This window comes from Siniperca chuatsi, linkage group LG11, assembly GCF_020085105.1.
Source record: "Siniperca chuatsi isolate FFG_IHB_CAS linkage group LG11, ASM2008510v1, whole genome shotgun sequence".
NCBI classification, from domain to species: domain Eukaryota; kingdom Metazoa; phylum Chordata; class Actinopteri; order Centrarchiformes; family Sinipercidae; genus Siniperca; species Siniperca chuatsi.
The window spans coordinates 86446-105667 of NC_058052.1; the positions used below are offsets into that span (position 1 = coordinate 86446).

Sequence of the window (19222 nt, forward strand, 5' to 3'; positions counted from 1 at the left end):
AAACATTGTGTTGTGTCTTTGCAAACATTTAGTAATTGAAAAGCCAGATATTTTATCTCAGGGGTTGGTAGAGACCAAACCAGGGCTAAAGGGAGAGTGAATATTGGACTTGGACTGGTCTGATTTCAATTGCATGATTAATTGCTACTTTTTATTGTTTGTTGGGTCTCTTTAAATAATATAAAGAGTACGGTCTAGACCTGCTCTATAGGAAAAATGCAATGAGCTTCTCTTATGAATTGGCGCTACTGTATACAAATAAAATTTAATTGAATTCATTAGATGGGCACGAACGCCACTCAAAGTGAGCAACTTCTTGCTAACACGTTCGCCATACAACTACAGTTGTTATTGGCTCTGTTACTGATGCTGACATTATTCTTCCTATAGCTGTCATTCCTATTATTACTAAAGTATTAATATTAACGCTATAATTACTATTCTACTATATAAAATAAAAAATAAATAAATTCTACGTGGTCTTTGCATTGTGCCTCCCTAACCCTATCCCCCCCCCCAAAACCTAACACAGCAGCAGCAGATGGCCACCCACCATTGAGTCTGGTTCTGTCCAAGGTTTCTGCCTGTTAAAAGGAAGTTTTTTCTTGCCACTGTTGCCAAATGCTTGCTCATGGTGGGATTTGTTGCGTCTCTGTAATTAATATTACAAAAAGTATGGTCTAGACCTGTTCTATAGGAAAAGCGCAATGAGATAACTTCTGCTATGAATTGGCGCTATATAAATAAAATTGAATTGAATTGAATTGCAGTCTCTCTATTTGCTTTCATATGTGTGTTGGTGGCTGCAGCTGTTATAGAGTTTATATTGTCTAAACATTTCTGTGTTGTCTGCCTTGGTGTTGCTTTATTCTGCTGATAAAGTGGCAGGTGTCATGGTTTTGGGTGTGTATTTCCTGATTTAAATCGCAGCCCTTCTGGCCTCTGGTACTGGTCTGCTGCTTCAGGAGACCCCTGGGCCAACCAAGCCCAAAAGGCCTCCTTCTTTAGCTTGACGGCCTCCTTCACAGTTGCTGCCACAACAGGCACTGATGACCTTCTGACCACAACTCCTAGGAGCTGCCTCCACAATGGAGGTTTTGAACATGGCCCACTCAGATTCCATGTCCCCAACCTCCCCCTGGATGCACAAAAAATTCTACCGGAGATGGGAGTTGAAGACCTCGCAGACAGGGGCCTCCGACAAATGTTCCCAGTTCACCCTCACTACACATTTGAGTTTGCCAGGTCTGTCTGGCAGCCTGCCCCACCATCTGATCCAATTCACCACCAGGTGGTGATCAGTTGACAGCTCTGCTCCTCTCTTCACTCGAGTGTCCAAGACATACAGCCTCAGATCTGATGATAACCTAAGGTGTTCTGGTACCAAGTACACTTATGAACCACCCTATGCACGAATATTGTGTTTGTTAAGGCCAATCCATGACTAGCACAGAAGAACAACAACAAAGCACCACTCAAGTTCAGATCAGGCAGGCCATTCCTCCCTGTCAACCCCCTCCAGATTTCTCCATCTTTGCCCACGTGAGAATTTAAGTCCCAGAGCAGAACTATAGAGTCCCCAGGCAATATCCCTTCCAGGACACCACCCAGTGACAGAAGGTCAGGTACTCTCAACTGCTGTTTTGATACATAAGCACAAACAACAGTTAGAGCCTTCCTCTCAGCAATTTGCAGTCGCATAGAGGCAACCCTCTCATTCCCCGGGGAGAACTCCAACACAGCTGCAGTCAGCCGGGGGCTTGTGAGTATCCCCATACCCACCCAGCACCACTCACCCTGGGCAACTCCAGAAAAGGAGAGTCCAGTCCCTCTCCAGGAGTTTGGTTGCAGACCCAGAGCTATGCGTAGAGGTAAGCCCAACTATAGCTAGTTGGTACTGCTCCACCTCCTGCACCAGCTCCGGTTTCTTTCCCATGCCTCCAGCTACTGTTAAATGTGACTGGATGCAAGATGGCACTAGAGACAACTGGCTAGACAGCGTATGTCTTCCCTTCATAGAGAAAAGTGCTAAACCAACAGCCAATTTTAGTATCATAATCGCATGTGACCAGGGACCAAATGAGTCTGTAAAAGAGTTTATCAATCACTTACAGAATGTGTGAGAATCATGACCTGTTATTAAAAAGAAGGGAGGCATTCTGGATATTCTTGTAAGACAACAGAGACTGACCAGAGAGTGTTTTTTATTCATCAGTCCTAAACAAATCATATTACCACATTCCTTGATCAAAGGACCACAAACTCTTCAACACAAAGCAATGTCAGTAAACAGAAGTGGAACCAAACACTTGATGGGCAACACCTACTGTGTGTGACTGTGATGGACAGATTGATTTACAGGCTGCTGAGTGTGTGATATGAGTTATACCCACCAACCACAGCCTTAGCAGTTCCCTCGTGAAAGGACCAGGCCAGAGAGAGAGCCTCAACAAAATGCTCCTGCTTCAGCAGGCAGTCTATACGCTGGACACACAGAGAAGCAACATGGTTTAAATGCAAGCGAACAGTTGTTGGTCTACTGATGTAAACTAAATAACCTCCAGTACAAAAGGAGCTCAAGAAGAAACTTATCAACATATACAGTGGTGTGAAAAAGTGTTTGCCCGCTTCCTGATTTCTTGTTTTTTGCATGTTTGTCACACTTAAATGTTTCAGATCATCAAACTAATTTAAATATTAGTCAAAGATAACACAAGTAAACACAAAATGCAGTTTTTAAATGAATGTTATTATTAAGGGAAAACAAAATCCAAACCTATATGGCCCTGTGTGAAATAGTGATAGTCTCCTAAACCTAATAACTGGTTGGGCCACCCTTAGCAGCAACAACTGCAATCAAGCGTTTGCAATAACTTGCAATGAGTCTTTTACAGCGCTGTGGTTTTCGAGCATGAACTGCCTTTTTAAGGTCATACCACAGCATCTCAATAGGATTCAGGACAGGACTTTGACTAGGCCACTCCAAAGTCTTCATTTTGTTCTTCTTCAGCCATTCAGAGGTGGACTTGCTGGTGTCTTTTGAATCATTGTCCTGCTGCAGAACCCAAGTTCGCTTCAGCTTGAGGTCACGAACAGATGGCCGGACATTCTCCTTCAGGAGTTTTTGGTAGACAGCAGAATTCATGGTTCCATTTATCACAGCAAGTCTTCCGGGTCCTGAAGCAGCAAAACAGCCCCAGACCATCACACTACCACCACCATTTTACCGTTGGTATGATGTTCTTTTTCTAAAATGCAGTGTTACTTTTATGCCAGATGTAATGTGACACACACCTTCCAAAAAGCTCAACTTTTGTCTCGTCAGTCCACAGAGTATTTTCCCAAAAGTCCTGGGGATCATCAAGATGTTTTCTGGCAAAAATTAGACGAGCCTTAATGTTCTTTTTGCTCAGCAGTGGTTTTCGTCTTGGAACCCTGCCATGCAGGCCATTTTTGCCCAGTCTCTTTCTTATGGTGGAGTCATGAACACTGACCTTAACTGAGGCAAGTGAGGCCTGCAGTTCTTTGGATGTTGTTGTGGAGTCTTTTGTGACCTCTTGGAGGAGTCGTCGCTGCTCTCTTGGGGTAATTTTGGTCGGCCGGCCACTCATGGGAAGGTTCACCACTGTTCCATGTTTTCACCATTTGTGGCTCTCATAATAGCTCTCATTGTGGTTCGCTGGAGTCCCAAAGCTTTAGAAATGGCTTTATAACCTTTTCCAGACTGATAGATCTCAGTTACTTTTTTTCTCATTTGTTCCTGAATTTCTTTGGATCTCGGCATGATGTCTAGCTTTTGAGGATCTTTTGGTCTACTTCACTTTGTCAGGCAGGTCCTATTTAAGTGATTTCTTAACTGAGAACAGATGTGGCAGTAATCAGGCCTGGGTGTAGCTAGAGAAATTGTACTCAGGTGTGATAAACCACAGTTAAGTTATGTTTTAACAGGTGGGGCAATCACTTTTTCACACAGGGGCATGTAAGTTTGGATTTTGTTTTCCCTTAATAATAACAACCTTCATTTAAAAACTGCATTTTGTGTTTACTTGTGTTATCTTGGACTAATATTTAAATTTGTTTGATTATCTGAAACATTTAAGTGTGACAAATATGCAAAAAAATAAGAAATCAGGAAGGGGGCAAACACTTTTTCACACCACTGTTTATACACACACACACACACACACACACATACACACGTGACTTGACGGGCAACCAGTGAGAACACTGAATCATTCAGTTATTGTAAACCATTCTTCATAATAAGTGATTTGTGTGGAACTACAGTTGCAGACTCAAGTCTTTACTTAAAAAAATATCATACATACCTCTCTCCAGTTCCTGAGAGCCATGATGTGAGCCGACTGCAAGACAAGAGAATATCACACTGAGAGAAAACCCAAACTCAAACCAGACACTTTGAATTTTCACACAGAATCTTAGCATGTGGGCTTCTCTGGAGAAGGGTTATTAATGGACAAAAAAACTTTTCCTTTGACATTATCAAATGCTGACAAACATATCTGGGAAAGATAATGGCAACATTTTATTCTGGGTGTGAAGTTAGTTTACAGGTATAACAGCCTACAATGATGTAACTGCAACTTGCACAAACGCCTGGTGTGTGAAATGTTTGGTCTAGGACAGAGTATCACTCAAAACTGTTTGATATTGGTGTCAATACAAGAGTTTTTGCACAAATACCAAAACCTGATTTTTGGCATTTTACAAAATAAGCAAGTTTTCTGAGATGCATGGCGTATTTTCTGATTATGCAATAACCTGCCTATGGTATAATGATAATAAATGTTACTTTTTGCATTTGAGTGCGTTATGTGCTGGTTTATATATTATTAATTTTAGTGGAACATTTTTAACTATAATTATAACAACTTGATATATATTGTAACTTCGGGCAAGGGTCTTCTGTCTGTTCCTGAGTCGAGGATGAAAACTAAGTGTGACAGAGCTTTTGCTATCAGGGCCCAGAGGCTCTGGAACAACTTGCCTGAAGAAAGTAGGTTGTCTGAGTCAGTGTCTTCGTTTAAGTCTCTTCTCAAAACACTTTTTTTTTTTTTTTTTTTTTTTTTTAATCGGAAAGCATATCCTGATTTTATCTGAACTGGCTGTTTATTTTATTGTTTTGTGAATTTTATGTATTTTATTTCTTTATATTTCATCATTCACTGTGGTATTTTATTTCTCTTGTTATGAAGCACTTTTTACTTTGTTTTGAAAAGTGCTCTAAATAAAGTTTTATTATTATTATTATTATTATTATTATTACTATCAAATAATTGAGTAAATTTTAAGTTTTTCATGGATAAATGCTTGATAAGCATTTATACTGTGTATGACTGTGTTTGACCTGGAGTGCACTACAAAGCACCTACACTACTGGCAGGCCAGGCAGGCCCTTTTTTTTTTTTTAACTACTTTACTTTCACTACTGCACCTTCAAGAGAGTCAAGTCTGATGCCCCATCTCATCAGTATTGCATATATCAGAATCAAGTCACATATTAATCCAGATACTGACCCTGTCTGTGACAAATGTTGTTGTATATGTTTCGGCTTTACTCTGTTTTCTTTCTAGAAATCTTTCATTCCCTAACTATAGCACCGGGCTCAGTGATCAACCCTTGTCCACCCTTTCACCAAACAACACAAAACTCTCCAGTTGTCTTAAGGCCATGTCCTTCTCTAACAGCTAGATGGTGGATTCTCCTAAATTGGAAACTCTACCATATTAACTGGATGTGTGATTTAATGAACTACCTTCATCTGGAAAAGATTGATAAGAAAGATGAATTTCTATTTGTTTAGGGATCATGTATCTCACAGTGCTGCTAGGATCACTCCCATACCGCCATCCTCCTCTTTGACTTAAGCTTCAAATCAACACTCTAGAGAAGTGATTCCCAAAGTGGGTGCTCCTGCACACAAAAATCTCTATGAAGGGGTGATTTAGGCTCGTGGGGAAAGTGAGAAAGCAGTGCTTGCCCCCTCCCTCATTACTACCACTGAGGTGCCCTTGAGCAAGGCCCTTATCCGCAAACTGCTCCAGTGGATAAAATAAAGGTAAAAAAAACAAAACAAAGGTCACTGCTCTAGTGACCTCCTTTTTTTTGTTGTTTTGTTTTTATTCACTAATTCATTTTCTTTCTCTTTTCTTTTCCCTTGTTTTCATTATTTTCAATTATTAGTTATTATTGTTGTTATTATGATAATTATTACTTTTATTTTGTATTCTTTATCGTACTCTTACAGCAGTTTTTTTTCTTCTTGTTTTTTGGTAGTTTTTGTGTGTCCTGATTCTTGTGAAAGTTTTGTTCTTAATTTGAAAAGCACAACAATAAGCTAAAAAAAAAAAATATATATAAAATGCTCAACATTTTTCCACATTATTAACAGGACTTTAAATTGTGAGTTTTTGTAACAGTTTGCAATTACATTGTAACAATGTAATTGTAAACTGTTACAAAAAAACTGTTACAACTGTAATTGTACATCATGTACCATTCTTAACGGTATGCCTATTACATCATTAGTTTCTACACATTGTCCTTACACAAAAAGCCAGACAAGAACTTTGCCTAAATACAGTTTAAAAATAACAAAACTGTGTTTTAAATCAAGTCATAATTTAAAACTTTAGATGGCTAGCAGTTTCCCCCTGCTTCAAGCCTTTGAGCTAAGCTAGGCTAAATACATTCAGGAGACTTCTGTGCACTGGATGCACTGAGATGAAATTGATTATGGTCTTCTCGTCTGACTCTGGCTAAGACATCAGATTGGTGTCTTTTTACTGGATACTACAAGTCACAGTAAAATATAAATATCAGGGGTTTTCAGTGTTTTACCTGCTTTTCCCACTGCAACATAGTCAGCATTTTCTTTTCAAAGTGGTTACCAATGATTACTGTTGACCAATGCCCAGGGAGAGACAACTCCACAAACAGAAATGGCAGCTCACAGCTGTTGTGTGCGCACAGACAACAAATGGAACAAATACACACATACAACACAGTACCTTGGTGCCCAAATAGACAATCTGTCCTGCGTAGCTCGAGACTGACTGGTAGCAGGCCTTTTCTCCGACTAAAGCCTGGAACACAGACACACAGAGGTCCAGTCAAAATGGAAATAAAGTGCATTATCACTGGCTAACTCAGAGATTAACAAAGCCTCATATTAGCTTCAGCTGAACTTTAGAATATATATTTAAACAAATACGGGACTCTCGATTTTGTCTCCCATCTTTAACAGTGTAGTCGCAGTCTGTGAGGTAATTAAGTAGGGCTAGCTCGTCTAGGTTCTGGCAGTAAACAGGATGGTGTAATGGTCAGGACACAGGAATGAAGATGAGGAGACGTAATTTCTACTCTGAATCTAAAAATTTATTATCATAGTTCAACATTTAGTATTGTCATCATTCTGGAATAACAAATAATAATATTATAATATTATATATATACATATATATACACACACACACACACACACACACACACACACAGTGGTGTGAAAAAGTGTTTGCCTCCTTCCTGATTTCTTGTTTGTCACACTTAAATGTTTCAGATCATCAAACTAATTTAAATATTAGTCAAAGATAAACACAAGTAAACACAAAATGCTGTTTTTAAATGAAGTTTGTTATTATTAAGGGAAAACAAAATCCAAACCTACATGGCCCTGTGTGAAATAGTGATTGTCTCCTAAACCTAATAACTGGCTGCTCCACCCTTAGCAGCAACAACTGCAATCAAGCGTTTGCAATAACTTGCAATGAGTCTTTTACAGCGCTGTGGAGGAATTTTGGCCCACTCATCTTTGCAGAATTGTTGTATTTCAGCCACATTGGAGGGTTTTCGAGCATGAACTGCCTTTTTAAGGGAGGGCCGAGATAATGACTGGTTTTCTACTGAGTTATCTAGTCTGCTACACAAGAGAAATAAGGCCTGGGCTAAGGCTAGAAAGACAGGGTCTGAGGAAGACTGGCTTCAGTTTAGGAAGTTAAGAAATGACTGTACTTCCCAAATCAAAACCTCAAAATCTGAGTATTATCTTTCAGTTACCACTGAAAATTTGAACAATCCCAGGAAATTCTGCAAAGCCATTAAATCTTTATCTGCCAGGGGAAACAGTAATGAGTTACCTCCTTGCATTGCCACAGACTCTTGGCACTGTATTGGATAGATCTACTATGTTGAACTGTTTAAATAATTATTTTGTGTCCTGTGGCTCACCAACACTGCATCTTTAAACACCACAGTTTGTGACACAGATCAAAATGGAATAGATCAACCTTTCTGTTTTTCTCCATTTTCTATCGGGGAAGTAGATGAAGCCTTAGTCAAGATTGATACTAAAAAAACCTGCTGGTCCAGACAACTTAGAGCCATTTTTCTTGACGTTAGTTGCAGATTTTATTGCTCCATCCCTTACCTATATTTTTATCCTCACCCTAAGCACTTGGGTGATTCCCAAAATGCTGCTGAAAGGGGGGGGAGGTCACTTAATTAATAATTATAGGCCCATCTCTAAGTTGTCAGTTCTGGCTAAGATCCTTGAACAGCTTGTTAAGTGAACAGTTGAAGGACTTTTTCAGTCTGGCTTTAGAAAGCGACATAGCACCATTATGGATGGCGCCAACCTTCATTTCTATGCTGATGATACAGTGATATATTATGCTGGTTCCTCCATTACAGAGGCTGTTTTTAATATTATATAGTTTCAGCTTTCTCAACTAAAGCTGGTTTTAAATGCTGATAAAACTAAAGTAATGCTTCTTTTCAAATGCTCAGAAGAAGCCAGAGAAGCCTGTGAACACTTATTTTTACTGCTAATGGAAAGAGGTTAGAAGTAGTCTCCAGTTATAAATATCTTTAAACCTCAGATTGATAATCTTCTTAAAAAGCTGAGACAGAAGTTAGGGTTTTATTTCAGAAATGTTTCTCCTTTGAAGCCAAAAATAGACTGGTCTCTGCTACAATTTTACCGGTTCTTGATTACAGTGATTTGTTGTACATGAATATAACATCCCATTAATCTTGCCCATTGTGTTTCCTGTTTTGTATTGAAAAACTCACCTCTACTGTCATTTCAGTCCCTGCCCTCGTGTCTCTCCTGCCCCTAATCACCCACACCTGCGCCCTGTTAACTGCCCTTGGGTTCTCCCTCAGCCAACCCCTTATATATACACACACTTCCTTTGTTCACTGCTCTTTGCCAGATTGTCTTTGTTCTACCCCGTGTGTTCATTGCTCTCCAGCAATTCCTAGTGTATGTTTCTTTGGTTTTTGGACTTTGCCTCGTCCTTTGGATTATTGGATTTTGCCTGCTCCCTGTCTGATTTGTTTGCTTGCCTCGGACTGACTTCCTGTGTATGACTGCCTAGCTCTTCAGTAAAGATTGCCTTTTTGAACTTTAGTCTTGCGTCTTGTTTTCTAACCAGAGTCATTACAGTGAATGCTTCTGCACATTGTTTGCACATGTTAGATATTGCATATCACAGTGCACTGAGATTTGTTACAAAAGTAAAGCCCTCACTCATCATTGTACGCTTTACTCCAAGGCTGGATGGCCATCTCTGACCTTTCATAGACTCATTTGTTCATTTATAAAGCCATTCTGGGTAAACTCCCATCATAAATTTGTACTTTGATTGCACAGAGACCTTACTGTAGCTACAGTTACAGATCTCAAGATACGGTCCTGTTGTCTGTTCCAAGTGTACGGACGGAACTGAGAAAGAAAGCTTTTATGTGCTCTGCTCCCCTCACTTATAAGTTCAATGGTAAATCAATCGGTTGGTACTTGTCATTGTGCGTAGGTATTTTAATTCATTTCGACATGTTACTGTATATTGTATATGTTGTTCTGTGGTATTTGTTGTTGTCTATAACCTTTTATGCTGCTTTCTTGGCCAGGTCGCCCTTGTAAAGAAGTGTTCACTGGTCTCAATGGGTTTTACCTGGTTAAATGATGGGTTAAATAAAAATAATAACTACTCACATTAGTTTTCAATGTTAGCCATGTATTTATGATCAGTAACCTCTAACCTTCCAGATCCAACTCATTATCACTATTGCTTTAAAGTGAAGACCAATATGGAACATTTATCTTAAACTTGACCTCTACCCCTGACCCAATAAACATGAAGTTTGACCTCTGATCCTGTCCCCCAACAGCTAATCCCTCACCAGAGCCTGGGAGACATTCCCTCCAGTGGCCAGTGATTTGAAATGTCGGCTGTTATAGACCAGCTGCACTTGCTCCAAGTCCAGAGTCTCCAAAATCTCCTGACTGGGCCGGTCCACAACCTGCAGCTTTTCGTGGCTGTCTACCAGGACCAGTGTACGATTGTTAATCCACTGTAGAGACACAGAGACAAGAGGAGAACAAGTCAAGCACTTTGCACAACAGCAAACACATAAGCCATGTAGGCGTTAGATCATGCCTGTGGTAGAAAACCCTCCCTGGTATGTATCAAGGTAAAGAAAACAGAGACAAACTCTGCTAGATGTTGGACAAGAAACAAAATGTATACCTAATGTATGGGGCACCCCAGTATCTCACCGTCCTTACTGCAGTGGCCTGGGTTCGAATCCTGTCTCTCTTCAGCTGTCCATATCAAATAAAGGCAAAATGCCCCCCCCCCCAAAAACAAATCTTAAAATGTATACCTAATATAACGCTGCCCACGCAGCCTCCCTTGCAAACTGAGCTTGTTGCAAACTGAAGGCAACCAGTTTTTCACCACTATTGTTTTGTCCCTTCTTGTCATCATTGACTGTTTGACACGGAAGAAACAAAGATAAAACTGTGCATCATTGGGCATGGAAAACATGGTGACAGGACTTTCAATGTCTCCCCAAGTGCAAAATCAACTTTAAAATTCACAGGCCCATAACATCAAAGGTTCCTGATATTATATAATATAATGAATATCACAGATGGTGGGGCATGTTGTTGTCACAGGAGGCAGGGCCTGTCTTTGTTCCAGGGGGCAGGCCTGTTACAGTCACAGGGGTGTGGTCTGTCGCTGTAAGAGGAGCATGGCATGATTCCGTCTCGTGGGCAGAGGGGGGAGGCCTGTCGCTGTCACATGTGCATGGCCTATCATTACTACAGGGGTGAGGAATGTCATTGTCACAGAGGCGGGGCCTTCTGTTAGCACAAGGGAGTGGGGTGCATCCATGGCGGGGCCTGGGACAGCTGCCACAATGGCCAAACATTGCTGTGTCACGGTGCAAGTGGGGCATATCATTGAAGCAGCAGGGTTTTGCTCCATGTGGGCAGGACCTTGTGTCATTAGGGTTCAGCCTAAGCTTCAGCCAAAAAAACCTGACTCATTATCCAGCTCAATTTGCTCTATCCAGCTAGCGGGTACACTATTAATCACTCTGACCCTTAATTGGGAATGCGCTCATGTAGTGCCATTCACACATCTCCACTTTCCATTGTAACTCAGTTTAAAAAGAGCTCACAATTATTGTTTGAAAGGGGGCTGTCGCATTCCATTTTCCCTTCAAAACTTCAAAGTTTTTCCTAGACTTTTCAGCTCACACAGGCATTTGGTGTTTAGCTTGGTCTTCTCAACTGTTGGCTTGTGCAAAGAAATTTTCTGTTGGATGTGCAAGTGGCCCAGTTCCAACTCTACCCTAAGCATTAAACCAGTCCTGAACCTTTATGGACTCAGCAGGAACACACGCAAAGTATGTGAGTGTGCAATTTGGGGCATTGGAACTGTCCCAGTGTCTTGAGTTAGGTACTTACACTCAGGCTAATGATGTCACAGCTGAGGTGGAGTTGTCTTTGTTTGATGACATGGATGGTCCCCGTCTCCTCCTTCTTTACCTGAACAAATAGTAGTGCAGAGGAGAACATTCAAACACTATAAGCAGTTGTGCCCACTGATCATTTCTCTCAGAATACACTGTTGAAGCAGTTTGGCATGCAGACATCTGGGAAATATTACATTAAATACCACGTAGTGGGGAAACACTCGCCTATAACTAACTGGGTAAAGACAATGCTGTACATTTCTGAATCTCTGCAGCACAGAGACTGCAATGTGTCAGTATTCTGAGATGAATGTAGGACTGAATGTAATTCAATAATACTGGACACCAATACTGTGTATCATCAAACAAGGTTTATCTAAGTGATGTATGAAACATTGCAAAAACATGCAGTGACTGCATATTGACTGCAAATTTTTGTGTATTGCACCATTCTATGTAATGCAACTGTAATGCACAAAATGAATATTCCCAAGAGAACAGCTATATGAAGAGGCTGGAACCCGTACTGGTACCAACAACCAGACTGCATTACAAGTCACGTAGATCACCTGTCATCTCATTCTAAGGCCTTGTTCAGACTGCCAGCCCAAATCCATTTTTTGGCATATCCAGATTGATTTTAGAAAATCTGGACACCAAAAAACCACAAGAAATGCAATTTTTGCAAATCGGATTAAAGTCACACTACAGATGCGTCTCAGTCCGGACGCTCTGGACACTCAAAACTGATTTCAAAGTGTCTTTTGCGTCACTCGCAACTCGACACAAAACGACAACGTCAAATCCAGAGTGACGGAAGTGCATCAGAGCAGGCATCATACCAGCCAAGGTTGAGTTTGGTACGACAGAGTACAAAAAGATCTGATTTAAGAAACAAATCTGATTTGTTCGTTTGAACAGAACAGACAAACAGTAATTAAACCTGTGTTTGTATGTCTGGCTGCTTTAGGATCCTAAATTAAACCTAAAAACTAGTCAGTGAGAGTACAGATATTGAAACAAAATAAACTGTGATAATTGCAATATCTATTCATAATAATATTCATCCCCAGCTGAGTGTGGTTCTAAGTAGTAGAAGCGGAAGATAGCCCATCATTTACATCTCCAAATTTTTTTATTATATTATCTGAAAACAATATCGTAGTTCAGATTAGTATTGTGAGAACATCAGAAGAAAAACAAGAATTACAAAAAAAATACCAACTAGACTTGAATTGTGTATTTTTCTATTTTGAAGTTAAGATGGGACTGAGCAGATACCAGGAGGAAGTGGACTGTATCTCCTTTGCAAAAAGCCAGGATTGGGTTGACCGTCTTCTGAACAGGAACAAACTGCCAGGCCAGCTGAGGAACACTGGACGGATCAGACTAGTGAAAGAGAACACATCACATCAGTAATTAATATGGATGGGTATCGTTTTGGGTATCGTCGGCTTTTATCGATACTACTACTCTTATCAATACTCCTTATCAGTTTGGTTCTTTATCAATACTCATCAGTTCTTTTTCATTACTAAATAATTGCTTTTAAAATAAATATTTTTTTAAAAAGGAATACATTCAGAACAGGATTAGAATTTAATATTTTAAATATAACTAAATGTTTCTAGAGCAGCAACAGTACTGTTTACAACAGCAAAGTCACTATAAACTCAATATCTCACTGGAAACAAATCTAAAATGTCAACAAAATAAATCATATTCCTGACATCAAAATACTGAGTGAAGTTTAGAAAGAATGAAGAACTCAGACATCAGTCAGTATCGGTCCCTCCTCTCTTCTGTCCTCCTCCCTCTGCTGCTGCTGTGACTCACTGCCTGCAGGTACCGCTGGTAGAGGGAGGAGGGGCTGGTTTGTCTCAGCCAGCATAAAGTTTACCAAAGAATTTGCCAAATTTTAAGATTCGTGTCAAACAGTTAGACTACATACTAGCTTTTGTTTGAGCTTGTTTGTAACAATTCACTATTAGCCAAATAAGTGCGCTGTGCTTGCGTAAAAAATAGCCGCAGTGAATGGGAGACTGCAGACAGAGCAGATTAAAATATTGCTTTCTACATGTTTATACTTGTTTGTATTGGCTTTTTACTCACAAAGGTTTTATTACACTTACTTACAGTAACGAGCGTACTTGTCGTCAACTCGAGTAATCTTGGAGTTATCTTCACTTCACCTGGTTCACTTCAGTTTTCCGTGTGTGTGTTTGTGTGTGTGTATGTGGAGGAGCTCAGCCCCGACACAGAGAGCAAGGGAGAGGCGGCAGCGTGATGATAAATTACATCAAAACGCTACAAAGTATCGATAAAAGAACCGGTAACATCAGAGCTTATCAATACTACGGTCTTTAATAATTTAGCCCCGGGGCCCGTTTAATACCAGGATTCGGTACCTATCCCTAGTAATTAACCCCTTAAAGTAGTTTTCCAAATGCTCATAGTTGAAATAGTGTGAAAATAAGGCTGAAAACACTGCTTCCATGTGGCACTATTGTGGTCATGCAGTTGGTGTCACAGCCTTTGACAGCCACTACATTGTTGGGCCAAATCCACGCTATTCTAACATGTGAATGCATTAATACTAACTGCTGAGGTGGCTAGTTTCACCTGACAGAGTCTATTTTCATCGCATTCCTTTCAATAAACATCACAGACATTTATGGATGTTAGCAATAGGCCTTTTTCACAGTAGACAGTTGACTTGTCATAATAGGAAAAGCACAGGTGTTAGTAATAACATTAATGATGCCTCTGTTTCCCGTAAGCCATGGCAGTGTGACAGTGAGCCAGCATGCACAATACCAGGGCCGCAGCTAAATTCAACCATTTATGTCACCTGTGCTTTTCCTACTGTGACATTTCCAAATGTCTTTAGTGAAAAAGGCCTGGTAAAGTGTCATTGAGGAAAAAACTACAGAAGAAGAGGCCATTGCTGTGGTTAAACTTGGAGCCCACAAAGTTCACAATCCTCTGCAGTGATCATGTTATAAATGATGATGTAAATTTCATATTTTAAATTTACCTGTAGACATTGTTTGAGAAGCAACACATCAGTAGAGATGAACCCTTTAATTTATAAACCCTACTCAGTGTGCATTCAGGAACTCACACTAACTGATAACCTCAGCACACAACAACAAGATGAACAAGCAGACAGAGATACAGACCTTGCTGTAGGGAAAAGTCATCCAGACTTTCAGCGAGGGCTTTAGTCCAATGACAAGAATCTGGTGAAAGAAAACCAAAAGGCAAAAACATAGTTGGGTGGATAAGCAGAGGATGGAGGATGCACTGTGAACAGAGCTGTGCGTGTTGTGTACCTTAGTCAGAGAGGCCATAGCCAGCAGAGAGTAATGTGTGATGGGATGGTCTCTGAAGTCTGGAGGAGCACGCAACGGTTCAATACAGCAGACCTCCCCTTTAGAACCACTGAAGAGACATCGAGAGTCACAGGACCGCATGCCCATCACCCTCCTGGAAACAAAGAGAAACAGATACCATTAACAGATAAAACAAGAACAGAGTGAGAGTAAGGAGATAATAAAGGGTAGATGGCTAATGAAAAAAAGAATGACTTTTACTATGGCAGCTGTTATACAGATGCAGAATTTGTTACCAATACAGGTGTGACAAAGTAGAACGAGAAAATTAACAACTTTTAAGCTTGCAGATATCAAAAGGGCTGTGTTTACTATGTTTTCGAATAATATTGAGGTACTTTTCAGCACTTGAAAGTTTTTCAATACACAATTTTGTTTAGGACAGGGAGATCATTCATGTTAGTGTATTGTGAAGCAGCCACATTGCACTGTAATTTTTCCAAATTCTGTTGTCCCAGTTAAACTACTATAATGATTATACATTGTCACAGCAGCCAAGTTACATAAATCATAAATAAATAAATACTGAATAAAACATAGAACAATGTTAGCGCCTAGTAAAACACTAATCTGGGCAAGGCTATTTTAAAAAAAACAAAAGCACACTTACACTTACACATTACAGGTGAACTCAATGTGCTTTATATTAAAGTAAATACAGCAAGAGACACAAGAAACATGAGATTCTAATCAATAAAATACAAGACCGTCCACGTCCAAAAGATATTGATCAATATTGAATTGAAACCATGCAACTATCACACAGACACAAACTACAGACACACACACACACGCACACACAATAACTAATCGTAAGCCGTTTACTTTTGAATGTGGACTTGCACTACTAGACATTGACACTAGTTGTGCCAGTCAAGTAGATAATGTCATGTAGTATCACTACATAAAAACACACTATGCAAAGGATTACAAAACAAACAAAATGAGTTAGTTAAATTTATGTTTTACATGTGTGAAATATTTTGTATATACAGTATGTATATATGCCTAAGAGTGGAAGACAACTCAGTGCACATAAATTTGTGTTCAGTGGCTCTGGAGGAGCTTTGTCAAGTCTGAGAAAATAGAATAGAATCTTAGCTTGGGCTTGGAGACTACTAAATTATAACAGAAAGCCTTCATTACAAACTGGGTGTGAGGGATTTTAAAGAGATGAGATTTTGCCAGGCAGGAAGGGTCTATTTCTGCATCAACTCATATTGTTCAGCCTGTAATTACGAGCAGCCAACAAGAGAGCTATTTCCAGTGTGCACATCTTTTACATTCTCTCTCTAGTTGCACTCTACCAGTAACATCAGCTGCTTTGGTAAATCAGCCTGAAAATGAGTATTTAAGAGTTGATTCTTAACAAGCTACAACAATCAAGTATAACATAGAAACATGAGGGTTTATTGTTTTACAGTAACTTACATTTGTACAGTTCCACATTTTAAAAAAACTGCGGCAAAAATATTCATTGACGCCCTTTTTTTCCCATGAGGAAAACAAGACTAAAACTAAATAAAAAGTAACTTTTAAAAACAAGAACTATGACAAAATGTATTAAATTTTTCATCAACAAATAAAAACTAAACAATAATGTGTCAGACAGAGGAATGGACAAATGAACTAATTAGTGTCTTAATGTAAAGTCTTATCAACAACCTGCAAGCATCTGCAGAATCACACACTGTAGCTCTTGATTAGTAAAACAGTCTCATCTGCCGCCACCTGTTCTGATATGGCCGCTTAGCTTAGGAAAAACAATGAACAAACTACAGTGACTACGAATCTTTGAACTGAATTAACCACCTCTAATGGACACTGTGTGTGAACAAGTAAACAGTGCCTTTTCCACTAACCTTGCGATACATGAGAACAACACCTGTAACCCTGGTAACTACACAACAAACACAGATGTAGCCCCAAAATGCTTAGAAATCAGAAATTAAAAATGCATGACAAAAAATTGACTAAAATTTAACTGACAAAAATGTAAAATGACTAAAATGACTAGGTTTTATTGACTAAAACTAAGAAAAATCAAATGACTAAAATCTGACTAAAACTAATATACATTTCTGACAAAAGAAAAAGACTAAAACAGCATCAAATTCAGGTGCCAAAATGAACACTGGTTCTAACCCTTACATTTTACTGCTTTAACAGTTACGGTGAATTAAAACATTATGCTTTGAAACAAACATAAAACATCATTAATACAAACAAAATAAAAACAGACATTAGTTCTCAACTAGCCATCATGATATCCGCAATATAAAGGCATAATTTAAATCAAACAATTCATCTGAGTGAGAATGTGAACAGACCTCTAGTATCAATGTAATCTTTAACTCATCAGTATAAACTGTCTAGCTTAGCTCAGTGACTGGAAGTCTCAGTATCCTTCAGCCGTTTTTTCTAGATTTAAAATGTTTCAAAGTACTACACACTCGGATTGTAAGTGGAACAGTCCCCTCGAGTGAAGGCTCTCGTTAACCTTGAGGCAGCACTACAGGTTGTTACAAACTGCTTAAGGGGTGGTGGACCAAGACTGTGAATGATCTTAGGGTAAAAAAGTTTTTTCATTTACTTTAATTTAAAGCAGAGTCATTTACCTGAAAGCCAGCTCGAAAACTGAACCTCCACTGTCATTGCACACTGCAAGAGTTGGGTCATCTGTGAACTAGAGACACAAAAACAGGGAAATAACAAGGGACAGAAATCACCAAGACCAATTTCTAAGTGTGTGTGTGACACTCAGTACATTTGCTTCATTGTTTTAAAGCTGTTTCTTTAGTAATGGTTGTGTATGGGGAAAGGTCTTTTTAGGCCAGAGAGTGTACAGCATACAGCCATGCTCTCCTAAAGAGAGGTGGCTGAATGGATGATAGTGTACGTGTGTGTGTGTGTGTGTGTGTGTGTGTGTGTGTGTGTGTGTGTACCTTCACATGCAGTATAGCTGTCCCTGGAGGGTGGGCATCATTGATAGTTCTCAGAAGCTTCCCATTGGCTAGATCCCACATCGTTATCTAATCATGCAGGCAGACGGACAGATGGAGCGAGAAAGACTGTTCAGGATTTAAAGTACAAGTAGTAAACACAATTCTCTGTAAAATATTATGGAATCAATTACAATCACTCAATTTCAGTCACTGAAATAAATTCTGCTGTTAAGTTTGTAACTTTGACCCATATGCAGTGCTGAAATTATTAGTCGTTTAATTGAGTAAATTAATTGGCAGAAAATTAATTATTTTTAATAAACTATTACCTGTTATTAAAAAATTAAAACTAGTTCATTCTCATATTTAGTTCATGATATCTGGCTAAAGTTACATGTACTTAATTATGCCAATGCTGCAAATATGGTGAGGAAAGAAAAAACTACAACTGCAAAGACCAGTCAGGGCCAAAGTGGATGCACTGCATCAGCTGATGCATAAACACAACCTCAGCTGCAACACTCCCTCCACCACCTCAGGGTAAGGTGCTTTTAGAGCCCACACTGCACAAAAACCAGCACCTGACAAAAATCAAGCCAAGTGACAGAGATTAGTTATTACATAATCGTGTATTCTACCGATTATCCAAAAGAATACAGTTCCATTGCCATGGAGATTACTTTGGTTCCTCGAATATTGTTTCATCCCTACCAGAGCATCATACAGGCACATTATGCCCATGAAAGACAACACGCCCAAAAAGGAAAAAAAACTGCACAAAAGAACCATATTAACAAACACAACCTGCCTATAACGTTTGCAATATTTTGTTCAATTTATCCTGGCTCAGATGTTCCTGTTTAAACATAAGTGTAGAAAGGGATTGTGTTATATACATAACAAACGCATACAGTATTAGATGGCATGTTAAATAATTTACCTTCAAAAACAGTTGCACACTAGCCAAAGAGCTGCATACCGTATACTTTGAGCAAGCCAAACATTTTCCTTATCCTCTGTGTAGACTAGCCCTTGTGATAGCTGAGATTGTGAGACCAAGTGAACTATCAGTGATTTTGACAACAACCTGAGAT

General features: G+C 39.4%; 1 protein-coding gene across 4 annotated transcripts in view; it reads right to left on the bottom strand.

Moving 5' to 3' along the window:
• vps8 (VPS8 subunit of CORVET complex) overlaps positions 1 to 19222 on the bottom strand; it is a 110634-nt gene that overhangs the window by 62893 nt on the left and 28519 nt on the right. For 3 of the 4 annotated variants that reach the window (XM_044212998.1, XM_044212997.1, XM_044212999.1), the window contains 10 exons: positions 18129 to 18215; positions 17802 to 17869; positions 15124 to 15277; positions 14971 to 15030; positions 13070 to 13177; positions 11781 to 11861; positions 10205 to 10375; positions 7033 to 7107; positions 4329 to 4364; positions 2394 to 2484 (listed from right to left, as the gene is read on the bottom strand). In XM_044212998.1, coding sequence (XP_044068933.1) covers positions 2394 to 2484; positions 4329 to 4364; positions 7033 to 7107; positions 10205 to 10375; positions 11781 to 11861; positions 13070 to 13177; positions 14971 to 15030; positions 15124 to 15277; positions 17802 to 17869; positions 18129 to 18215 — 931 coding nt within the window. Of the gene's footprint in view, positions 1 to 2393; positions 2485 to 4328; positions 4365 to 7032; positions 7108 to 10204; positions 10376 to 11780; positions 11862 to 13069; positions 13178 to 14970; positions 15031 to 15123; positions 15278 to 17801; positions 17870 to 18128; positions 18216 to 19068; positions 19089 to 19222 lie in introns of those variants that run through there. The other variant, XM_044213001.1, reaches the window with a different exon arrangement.